Below are 12,690 nucleotides of genomic sequence, written 5' to 3'. Positions count from 1 at the left end.
CATACCTTTAGTCTCAACGCTAATCCTTTTTGCATCTTCTTTTGCTGATATGATAGCGTTCAGTTGTTTTCTTATTTCTTCGATGGATTCGGTCTTCAATTTTAACTTCATTTCATAAATGACATCTTCAGGAAACTTTTCCATGAAAAGGAATCTTAGGTGGTTTTGGTTTGTGTCTTCCCCTAGGGACTGTAAGACTCTTAGATGTCTCTCGAGTTCATCTAATGTCTTTCTGCAATCTTGCGGCCCTGTTGCCTTCTTGATTTTATATAAGGAAGAATAGTGAGCGTCAACAATCTGCACTCTGTTGCCGTATCTCTCTCTCAGAGTATCTATCGCAATCTTATAATTGTCATTCGTGGTTTCTAAGCCATCGATTATGGTTTTGGCTTCACCCTTTAACGATGCTTTAAGGTAGAGCAGCTTATCAACGTCTCGTAGATTCCTTTGATCAATGTTGGAACTAAATTGGTCCCAAAATTGAGTCCATTCTAGAACATCACCATGAAAAGATATTAAATCCAGTTCTGGTAACTTGCTCCTATTCTTTGCAGGATCAGATGTGACTTGTTTGGAGTCCTTATCAGCTTGAATTCTTGTATTAAGTTCAGCTAAAACTTCATCACCCTCTAGCTGTATCGCAGTTAAATTTGAAATCTCATCGGCGTTAGGATCCTTAGACAGATTGAAGTACTGATAGAGATCACTTTGAAATCTTCCAAGTATGGATTGTAGTTTGGATGCGATGATAGTAGCTCGCTCTAACTCATCCTTTCCCCATGGACGACACGCACATAGCTCTGTTGCTTTGACTTGATGTTCTTTGATGTTTGCGGCAAATGTGGAAAGGCGATTCAGCAGAATAGCTTCCATAGTGTTCTCACTCTTATTCTGGAAACGTATATTTAATCAAGTTATCACATGACAGAACTTAATAATGTTGTCAGGTATTTTATAAATTTTTCACAATTTCACCGAGTGTGTGAATCACTGTACTAACAGGAATGTCATCACATGACTGATAATATGTGTAGTTAATGTATGAGTATTATTCAAAATTAATTAAACTTTCTAACAAATACAAGTAGTACAACATGACTAACGAATGAATGAACATAGCCTCATGTTGTATGAATCAATTTTCAAATTACTCATGAAATAAATCAAACTTATTTATTGTTATATAGGGGTTTCATATACACCATACACCAAGTGCACACGACTTGTTTCATCATATCAACTAAGTGTGGTTCTCACTCACAGTACAGACATGTATGGGTATCCGTACATACATACTCACATTCAGTATTTACCTTCCTAAATGTGTAATTTAATTGACTCACTTCATACGTTTAAAAACACAAGACTTCATATCACCAAATATTTTATCATAATAATATGTAATTATTATTTAAATATTACCCTATTATTTCATCATCACTATAAAACAATAGTATTATTGTCATCTGTCTTAAAAGCGCCATCTATTTCTTCGAGGTAGTAGGTATAAACACTGTATAAGGTTAATTAAACGATTCAACCTTGATTAACAAAATTTGGTAGTAATAGTACACTACATACTATTACGTGGCTGTATACCAAGGTAACACTACAATAATCATGTTTACGTACCTTATGATTTTGGCCAAAGAATGTTTATTTTCCTCATTTAGAGAAGTAGCTTGGCGTAAAGACGCTTAGTTTCACGCTCGACTTGAAATCTGACAATCTGGACTCGAATTCGGACACGTCAGCACGGTATTTCTTGAAATTCCTATTTCATAACAATAATATAATTATATTAGTTGGGTTTCATACTCAATTGTAACAAACAATCATACTAAGCCTATATTATAGCCTCTGACCCAACAATATAAGTACCTAATTCCTCTCAGGTGTCATACAAATTAGTGCTCATGCACTTAATAATGTAAACATGTCAAGTCGCACAGACAAACCATATTTCCTTTAAGTAAGATCACGTAAATTATCACGTAAATTACCGTATCTATGAACCAGAGGGTAAGCACTCACGTCTTATTAGTTACGCATCGTGATGGTTTCACTTCTTGTAACGAAGTACATACGTGACGATTTCTTTGTTATAATAGTACATTCGCTCATAATCACAAAGAATTCTCAATAATCCTTCTACTGGGTTTGTCACATAAAATGAAATTATATTGATCGATAAATAAAATCAATGATCAAAACTGGATCCTAACCCGCATGGTTATATACTTGTCGTGTACTCAAGTAATCTACTTTCCTCAAATTTTCACACATTTACCGAGTACTCACCTTTGTTTCTTGATAAATTTTCACTTGTTTTATTAACTTTAGCACTGCACAACAAACAAAACACAAAACATGTTTTCCGGCTCACGCGCTTGTTCCGCCATCTTGCGCGATAAATGAACCACGAACAGCGCTCATGACGCATGCGCGCCGCGCATAATGTCAATGGCGCGAGTGGCGCGACGAATTTAAATCATCAAGTCGTATTTCATTTTGAGTCATAAAACTCATAAAAATGCTGCTCCAAATTAATATTTTGAATTATAAACTCGTAATTTGTTTATTACCGAATATTCAAAGTCGATCATATCGTAATTACGGCTTTCGCGATATAAATTCGGTACCTACAAATTACAAACGTAATTTTCGTTCAGTAAAGTTCAAAATTGTTTAGCAATACACAAACAATTTGTGTGATATAAGTTTTACAGGTGGCAGCACTTGTATGAACAACACCATCCACAGGGCGACCTTTGACCTCTTACAGATTTGGTAAATCATTTATTTTAAGATAGTTTCATGAATTTATGTGGGTCTGAATCAAATCCAAGACACTCGTCCACCAATTTTTGTATCGACGTTAATACAAAATGCTAAGATAAATTGATTGCCTGAATTCAAGTTACTTAAAGATTCTAAGACCTTATTAAATGAAACATGAGTTTACTATCAACTTGACATGTATACTTGTTTCTTAAAGAACTCTGTTCTGCTTCGCTTATATTATTAGGAGAGAGGTCGGTTGTTCTATGGATAATGCAGTTCATACCTTATTATGGTGATGTGATTGCAGTGTTTCTCTCTGTTCATGAGCTCAATGTGTAGCTGCCAGCTCTAACTTGATCATATGCCACCACCTGTGTAAAAAATAGATTTATGACCATCGGTCACTAAATTATCCCTAACTTGTATCATATTATATAGGGATAGACAACAAGACATTTATATTCATAGTAAGATTCCACATTGTCCCACAGGACTCAAATATACATATATAAGTATGCATGTCTGTCTGTCATTATAGTCACAATTCTCTATGTCTTAGAAAGTAAACCTTTTGCACCAGATAAGGGGTGCGGTGACCTGATCGCAACCAGTCACATCTATATCTCAGTAAATAAGCCTTGCACCAGATAAGGGGTGCGGTGACCTGATCGCAACCAGTCACATCTATATCTTGATCTGCTGGCACACCAGATGAGGGGTGTTCAGGGCTCAGTCTAAAACTAGCCGCTAACCATAGTCAGATCCACAGTCATAAAGTATATGTAACCTGATCGCAACCAGATACATCTATATATTGATCAGTTGGCACACCAGATGAGGGGTGTTTAGGGCTCAGTCCAAAACTAGCCGCAAACCATAACCTGATCCACAGTCTTAAAGTACATGTAACCTGATCGCAACCAGATACATCTATATATTGATCAGTTGGCACACCAGATGAGGGGTGTTTAGGGCTCAGTCCAAAACTAGCCGCAAACCATAACCTGATCCACAGTTTTAAAGTACATGTAACCTGATCGCAACCAGATACATCTATATATTGATCAGTTGGCACACCAGATGAGGGGTGTTTAGGGCTCAGTCCAAAACTAGCCGCAAACCATAACCTGATCCACAGTCTTAAAGTACATGTAACCTGATCGCAACCAGCTACATTGGCATTAAGTTAGGAGTGTGCTTGTTATGTCCATTATCCCTCATGAAGGGTACGTGCTCTAGTCGCAACTAAGCACCTCAAGCCTATGTGTAAGTATACCATCATTACCATTCGCAAATGGATTATTGGACGCTGGGCGTACCACGATTTATATAAGAAGGCAAGGCTCAAGTCGGCAGACGCATCTCCGACTTGACCTGACACATTCAAGCACACCTCCGCCCATAATTATATTATGCAAAATCTCGACATATACTGAACACTGATAAATTAATAAATATATGGAAACATGGGCATGGGACTACACGTCCTCTTTTAAATACATATACTTAGCTTTGAAACGACGATGCTCTGGCTGTGCGAAGTTGGCATCCAGCATTCGTTAGAACCACTTTATTATCAAACACTTTCTATAGCAAATAAGTTCACAAACAAAATTGAAACTTCATGCGAGCGAAAAATGGAAGTGTGCTTTGCTTACCATAGACAAGTAAAGTTTTGTTAGATGTGTTGCTACATGTAATATATGCATCGCGGAAGTCCGCGACAAAGGTTGTTGGAGTGAAATAATTGCTAATTGTGGAATATTGTTTCACAAGAAAGCCACAATGATTACATTTTACTATAAAAATACAAGACAACATTGTCAAACTCATTAGGGTGACTATGATGTCGGCACGTTGTGAATCGGTCTCACAGAATTCTTATTATTAACGTAGGTAATGTAAAAGTAAGTTTAACTTAATAGGTATGTCTTTATTTCGGCATGTTTAATTTAAGATTTGTTATAGAATACCTAATTGAAGGGATGTTTACAAAAACAACATAACTGCTTAGAGCGGTTGTCATTTTTTTTAAGAACATGTTAATCGTTTCAGGTGTCAATGTCAACCAGTGTAGTCAGTTATGTTGTTTTTGTAAACATCCCTTCAATTGCCAAAATTAAAAACCAAAGTGCTTAACTCCTTAAACATTACAGACTCTCATTTATACATAATATTTTGTTACGGAAAAGGTGTGTCAAACTGTTTATATATATGCAATCGAATCTTTATAGGTAGGACACATTTCCGTCAATAGAAAAAAGGCACCAACTTTAAAAAAAACGTCATATTTGCTAAACAGATCTTCAATGACGCTTACACTTAAAAAAAGCTGAAGTGGACAAAAGGGAAGCCTACCTTTATGAACATACCATGAGTGAGTGCTAAGGGAGCGTTCAAGTATTATGTCACGCAATTTTTGGACACCTCCCCCCCATGTAACGCGCCGTAACGTTTTTCTGTACCCCCCCTCCCCCCTAGTAAAACGTTACGTAACCACCAAGTGACCATTTTTTTACCTAAAGGCCACAATTATGTGGCGTAAAGTACTTACCGTAAAGTGGCGAAAAGTTCTGAAAGGTTAAAAAACAATGTTACGTAACGCGTAGTTCAAACCCCCCCCCCCCCCTCCCGCCCCTGTAACGCCTCGTAACGTTTTACAAGACCCCCCTCCCCCCAAATTCGTTACGTAATACTTGAACGCTCCCTAAAGAGGCCGACTACAAATGAAAGAAAAAATCCGACTACTTAAAATTTCACTTTATTTAGAAAATGACACACCCTACTGATATATTTCATGTTATCCTAATATCCCACATACAGATGTCTTATGGTCACCCTAATTAGAACGAGATGCAGGGCTCTAGTTTGACTTCTCATGTGGACACACTTTTTGGTCAATGTACTCGATCCAGTTGTGGTGTGGAAATCCCCAAAGCGGCCAGTGTTGCCACTTGTCAATATTGGCTTAATTTTTACTTAGTGTTTATGTTGCTTACGATGCAAATAATGTATACAAATTAACAATAATAATCAATCAATAAATCAATGTCAGGCCGTGCCTTAATTGACTTACGTTATCATTACAAGCGGCGCTTGTAGCTAAGTAAAGACGGGGCTACTTATTGCACGCAAGCGTGTACGTAAGTTTGACACCCTAGTTAATTTATTACAAGTAGCATGCAAAAGTTACGTACTAATCTATAGGCGCCAACATTAAGCTAAGTTTTTAGTCACTCGCGCGACATGTTTCAGAAAGCCTAGATCTTCAGTTTGAAGCACTAACAGTGCTTGAGTAATCATGTCGCGTGAGCGACTAAAAACATGTGAGTATAACCGTAAAATCAGCTTAATGTTAGTATGGATCAAGATACTTTAAATTCGATTATAAGTGCCAAGTGCAAGCAGCACAAACATTGACATAACAAACCTTAAGGCCCCAGTACACAATGGGCCATCGCCGGCCACTCCAAGGGACGCAGCCATGCGGTAGAATGAGATAGCAATATCACTTGCTCCCTCTAACGCATAAATGCGTCCCTTGGAGTGGCCGGCGATGGCCCATTGTGTATATACTGGGGCCTTTACAGACAAGCAGTACTGGGAGTTCGGCCCCGACTTCCGCCTGATCAAACGCGGCCGCCTCCGAGACTACCGCCTGTCGGGGCGCCTGCGGGAACTAACTACGATCTTCCTGTCCAATTACAACAATAAGACATACCTTATAGACTCTGAGCGCTTCTGGCGATTCAATGAGGACACGTGGACTATGGATAAAGGGTAAATGACTCGCTACCTCTCCACTCCCAGCAATTTGAAATGAGACAAATCTGTAAGTTGTAGGCGAGATTGATTTTTCGTACAATTTGTATGAAATTGGAGAAGCTTTCTGCCCCAGCAGCGGCCATTCCTTAGAGCAACATGCTCGTAGGCCTACTTACACTGAAGACCACCATTAAAAATATATCAGTGGAGGGTCCACAGAACTTGAAAGAGAACGTTAGGTAAATGATTATACGTGTGTGTCTCTACCAGTACCTACATACCTACTTTATCTCGACGTAGTATATCTGTAACGTAACATATTTGTAATTTCAACAGGTATCCTAAAAGTATGTCAGCGTGGAGAGACCTCCCGTACCCTGTGGATTCCGCTATTATTTGGAAGGGAGGTAAGTAGTCCTCCACTATTACAGACATTATATTCAAATTGTGATAAGAATGGGAACTTTTGCGCCAAGTCGGCCTAGATAGATATAGTTAGTCAAAGCCCAAAGGAGTGTCTCATTTCAAACATAGACAGAGAGAATCATACTATCTTTGTCTTACACTAGTCTTGCACCCAAAAGAAAAGGATGAGTAGGTATAGTTTTCCTGGTTCTTACAGACTGACAAATTGGTTTGACCGACTATACTTTGTTAAACCGTTTGATCCATAGTCGGTCTCTCGCCACCATGTGAATGTGGTTGAAAATATGTTACAGATACGTACTTCTTCCGTGGCCCCCGCTTCTGGCGTTTCGACAACGCTCAGGTCCGCGCGCACCCCTACTACCCGCTGTTCACGGCTCAGATCTGGTTCCCGTGCCAGCCCACGCCAGATATGGAGCAGTATACCAAGAACGAAGACTAATATAATGTACCGCCTAACATACTAGCTGTCCTTGCCATTACTAATATACCTTGTGTCGTTAGAATAAGGTTTAAAAATAGTTAACTGTGATAACAATGGTACTTGTTTCGCTCGACTGTGATGCTTCGACAACGCACGCATCCCTTCGTACCTCCCACTGTTTACGGCGCAGACCAAGACTCACTATATCACTGCTGTACTGTAACACATATTAACCATTAGTAGACCTTATCTCATTGGATATACAATGGCCAGATAACCCTTTACCAAACATTAGGGTGTGGGTGCCAGAAATTATGCATAATTGAACCCTATCACTTTGAAACTGTGTACATGTTACTTGTTTCACGATGCATTGCGGCCAGAAGTTTGTAACGTGACTAACGTGTAATTGCCGTTGCTCATCTTTTTAGGATTCCGTACCCAAAGGATAAAATCGGGACCCTATTACTAAGACTCCGCTGTCCGTCCGTCCGTCTGTCACCAGGCTGTATCTCACGAACCGTGATAGCTAGACAGTTGAAATTTTCACAGATGATGTATTTCTGTTGCCGCTATAACAACAAATACTAAAAACAGAATAAAATAAAGATTTAAGTGGGGCTCCCATACAACAAACGTGATTTTTGACCGAAGTTAAGCAACGTCGGGCGGGGTCAGTACTTGGATGGGTGACCGTTTTTTTGCTTGTTTTGCTCTATTTTTTGTTGATGGTGCGGCTCCGTGCGCGAGTCCGACTCGCACTTGGCCGGTTTTTTACTAGAAAGGCAGAAAAAGTGAACTAGCCTAAACGTCGATTTTACAGTGTACACGATTACAACAAGATGTTTTTGGTTCTGCAGTTCGCAAGGGACCGTTATGATGCAGACTCGAATTTTGTTCCAAACTTATCTAGAAGAAAATGGGGTTAAAAAAGTAAAAAAATATTCAATAAAAATATATCACTTTATTAAAAGAGTACAATCACATAAAAATGTAAAGTAACATCAACTGATTTAATACGTCTTATGCGGAATGTGCAGCCTCGCATCGTGGTAAACAAACAATTTGTGATATTGCATTAAAGTAATACTGTTTGAATAATATCATTAAAATGGCTGTAACTAGTTTTATTGTTCTATTACCATAGATAAGAAAAGCTTAGGATATACTTGTTAGTGTCGTCATCAAATACATTTTACAAAAAATCCCTATAACTGTTAGTAATGACTTCGTCAAATTTTACCTAACATATTTATATATGATGTTGTATCAACATATTTGATGCAGACAGTAGCAGTATCACAATAATAAGTGCTGAGGCTCGACATTAAATGATACATAAAGTTTGCGACAAAGATAATATTATTACTTATTAGTAAAATTTGTTCTCACTAGTGGAATATTTCATAAAGCCAATCTATTGTCGAAACGTCTCGGGTTTTGAAAAGTGCCATAGTCACTGCATAAGAAAAGATAGGTACCTTTTTTTCAAGGTAGAATCTTCTTAGTTACGCTATATTGCACTAGACAAATGGACCAATTCATTTCATAATAAGTAATTGTGCAAGTTTTCTAACTACAATATATTTTCAATTTAATTTTGCTACAGGGTGTATTCTAAGGTTTTTGCCCGATCAAAATTCAATATGACACCCTAAATGGTCTTATTTCATTCGAGCATCGATTAGATTAATAATATCATATCTTTTTCATGTAAGTATTGACATTTTAGATAGTGAAGTCCTCTTATTTATGACAGGTATAATAGAACTATTGTAATAGCAAGTATACGTGTAATGTAAGTAGCGCAGCCCAAACCGAGAACCCTGTTCAACAAATTACGATTATAACACTTTCACAGTCCCAAGTAAAGGAATAAATATTGGTCTCAAGTCCACATATTTGTTAATAGTGCGAAAGTGATAAGATTTTACAAAAACTGTGAAAATGCTAAACGGATCCAAATACAAAACAATTCCATCACAATACCTATGTTACAACGTTCTAACATTTGATGATAGAATTCTAAGCCAATCAAATACAACATACTTTGCGCCAAATTTCTGCGTTAACAAATCGTGATTTATAGTTGAACGTAAACGGATGTGATCGAATCCTGTTGAATTTCCATTCAATACCAACTTCAAATTTTATAGTGAATGGCATAACCGCTATCACTTGTTTCCAATTTATTTCGCATCGCACTAAACGGGATATTTGGGGGCCCATACACAGATTTAGTATCAAATTTGCCTTTTTTATTCCCGAAAACATTGGTAAAACAAGCATTTACAATTTTAGTCCAATAATAAGTTGTGGACAATCGCAAACAACATAAGTCACAGCCGGGAACTAAGTTCCAGAATATTCGGGAAAAGAAGAGACAACTTTTTTTCTTGTCGGTCGTGTGCGTGTGTATGACCCATTTTGCGGTATCCTATCGCAACTACGAAAATGTTTGTCTTAAGCCCTTGCTACACGGTCGCCGACAAGCCCCCAGACCGCGTGGCCTTGGTCCGTCCCGGACCGTGTAGGCCAGTGGTGGGCAAACTTTCTTCATAGGGGGCCAGAAAGTTTAGGAAATTAAATTGGAGGGCCAGAATTGTAGCCAAAAATAATTTTTATTTCCGATTTATTTTTGAATCGTGGGTCAATGCCATATATTAATTATTTCATAGGACCGGCGGCGGGCCGGATAAAATCCATTCGCGGGCCGTACTTTGCCCACCACTGGTGTAGACAGTTGTTTCCAACAAATTTTGACCAAAATTGACCAAGGTCAGACGGTTAGAAGGCTTGTCGGCGACCGTGTAGCAATGGCTTTATGTTTCATTTGACCGAACGCGTTTCAAAAACCATATATATTAGTACAAACAATTAGGTTAGATTAGTGACCCTTCTGAAAATTCGACGGTTTTCGAAAAAACGTGTTCGGTCTAATGAAACATCATACAAAACATGTTTCGAGCTTGTAATAGGTAACCCCCATTTGCGACACAGTTTGTCGTCGAAGTGAGTGTGATGTATATCTGACACCGTAAGATTGTGAACCCGTTACTTTACAATCTAACGTAGGTTAGGTTAGGTGTGTGTGTGCGTCCCTGTCTGTGTAGTTGCGGTCCCGCTCTAGCTGCAGCAGGAGGCGGGGTTGGGGTCGCGGCCGGAGCGCTTGGTGATGTTGTGTCCCTGTCTGTGTAGTTGCGGTCCCGCTCTAGCTGCAGCAGGAGGCGGGGTTGGGGTCGCGGCCGGAGCGCTTGGTGATGTTGTGTCCCTGTCTGTGTAGTTGCGGTCCCGCTCTAGCTGCAGCAGGAGGCGGGGTTGGGGTCGCGGCCGGAGCGCTTGGTGATGTTGTGTCCCTGTCTGTGTAGTTGCGGTCCCGCTCTAGCTGCAGCAGGAGGCGGGGTTGGGGTCGCGGCCGGAGCGCTTGGTGATGTTGTGTCCCTGTCTGTGTAGTTGCGGTCCCGCTCTAGCTGCAGCAGGAGGCGGGGTTGGGGTCGCGGCCGGAGCGCTTGGTGATGTTGTGTCCCTGTCTGTGTAGTTGCGGTCCCGCTCTAGCTGCAGCAGGAGGCGGGGTTGGGGTCGCGGCCGGAGCGCTTGGTGATGTTGTGTCCCTGTCTGTGTAGTTGCGGTCCCGCTCTAGCTGCAGCAGGAGGCGGGGTTGGGGTCGCGGCCGGAGCGCTTGGTGATGTTGTGTCCCTGTCTGTGTAGTTGCGGTCCCGCTCTAGCTGCAGCAGGAGGCGGGGTTGGGGTCGCGGCCGGAGCGCTTGGTGATGTTGTGTCCCTGTCTGTGTAGTTGCGGTCCCGCTCTAGCTGCAGCAGGAGGCGGGGTTGGGGTCGCGGCCGGAGCGCTTGGTGATGTTGTGTCCCTGTCTGTGTAGTTGCGGTCCCGCTCTAGCTGCAGCAGGAGGCGGGGTTGGGGTCGCGGCCGGAGCGCTTGGTGATGTTGTGTCCCTGTCTGTGTAGTTGCGGTCCCGCTCTAGCTGCAGCAGGAGGCGGGGTTGGGGTCGCGGCCGGAGCGCTTGGTGATGTTGTGTCCCTGTCTGTGTAGTTGCGGTCCCGCTCTAGCTGCAGCAGGAGGCGGGGTTGGGGTCGCGGCCGGAGCGCTTGGTGATGTTGTGTCCCTGTCTGTGTAGTTGCGGTCCCGCTCTAGCTGCAGCAGGAGGCGGGGTTGGGGTCGCGGCCGGAGCGCTTGGTGATGTTGTGTCCCTGTCTGTGTAGTTGCGGTCCCGCTCTAGCTGCAGCAGGAGGCGGGGTTGGGGTCGCGGCCGGAGCGCTTGGTGATGTTGTGTCCCTGTCTGTGTAGTTGCGGTCCCGCTCTAGCTGCAGCAGGAGGCGGGGTTGGGGTCGCGGCCGGAGCGCTTGGTGATGTTGTGTCCCTGTCTGTGTAGTTGCGGTCCCGCTCTAGCTGCAGCAGGAGGCGGGGTTGGGGTCGCGGCCGGAGCGCTTGGTGATGTTGTGTCCCTGTCTGTGTAGTTGCGGTCCCGCTCTAGCTGCAGCAGGAGGCGGGGTTGGGGTCGCGGCCGGAGCGCTTGGTGATGTTGTGTCCCTGTCTGTGTAGTTGCGGTCCCGCTCTAGCTGCAGCAGGAGGCGGGGTTGGGGTCGCGGCCGGAGCGCTTGGTGATGTTGTGTCCCTGTCTGTGTAGTTGCGGTCCCGCTCTAGCTGCAGCAGGAGGCGGGGTTGGGGTCGCGGCCGGAGCGCTTGGTGATGTTGTGTCCCTGTCTGTGTAGTTGCGGTCCCGCTCTAGCTGCAGCAGGAGGCGGGGTTGGGGTCGCGGCCGGAGCGCTTGGTGATGTTGTGTCCCTGTCTGTGTAGTTGCGGTCCCGCTCTAGCTGCAGCAGGAGGCGGGGTTGGGGTCGCGGCCGGAGCGCTTGGTGATGTTGTGTCCCTGTCTGTGTAGTTGCGGTCCCGCTCTAGCTGCAGCAGGAGGCGGGGTTGGGGTCGCGGCCGGAGCGCTTGGTGATGTTGTGTCCCTGTCTGTGTAGTTGCGGTCCCGCTCTAGCTGCAGCAGGAGGCGGGGTTGGGGTCGCGGCCGGAGCGCTTGGTGATGTTGTGTCCCTGTCTGTGTAGTTGCGGTCCCGCTCTAGCTGCAGCAGGAGGCGGGGTTGGGGTCGCGGCCGGAGCGCTTGGTGATGTTGTGTCCCTGTCTGTGTAGTTGCGGTCCCGCTCTAGCTGCAGCAGGAGGCGGGGTTGGGGTCGCGGCCGGAGCGCTTGGTGATGTTGTGTCCCTGTCTGTGTAGTTGCGGTCCCGCTCTAGCTGCAGCAGGAGGCGGGGTTGGGGTCGCGGCCGGAG

General features: G+C 43.1%; 1 protein-coding gene across 1 annotated transcript in view; it reads left to right on the top strand.

Moving 5' to 3' along the window:
* LOC134649030 (matrix metalloproteinase-25-like) overlaps positions 1 to 7,439 on the top strand; it is a 34,708-nt gene extending 27,269 nt beyond the window's left edge. Inside the window, exons 9-11 of the mRNA XM_063503731.1 lie at positions 6,375 to 6,564; positions 6,886 to 6,956; positions 7,269 to 7,439. Of these exons, the coding sequence (XP_063359801.1) occupies positions 6,375 to 6,564; positions 6,886 to 6,956; positions 7,269 to 7,417 (410 nt within the window). The 3' untranslated portion in view covers positions 7,418 to 7,439. The remainder of the gene's footprint in view (positions 1 to 6,374; positions 6,565 to 6,885; positions 6,957 to 7,268) is intronic.
* Positions 7,440 to 12,690: the final 5,251 nt, after the last annotated feature.

This window comes from Cydia amplana, chromosome 6 (assembly GCF_948474715.1).
Source record: "Cydia amplana chromosome 6, ilCydAmpl1.1, whole genome shotgun sequence".
Taxonomy (NCBI): domain Eukaryota; kingdom Metazoa; phylum Arthropoda; class Insecta; order Lepidoptera; family Tortricidae; genus Cydia; species Cydia amplana.
The sequence above is the reverse complement of the archived record's forward strand: the minus strand, read 5'-3'. Positions and strand labels throughout refer to the sequence as shown.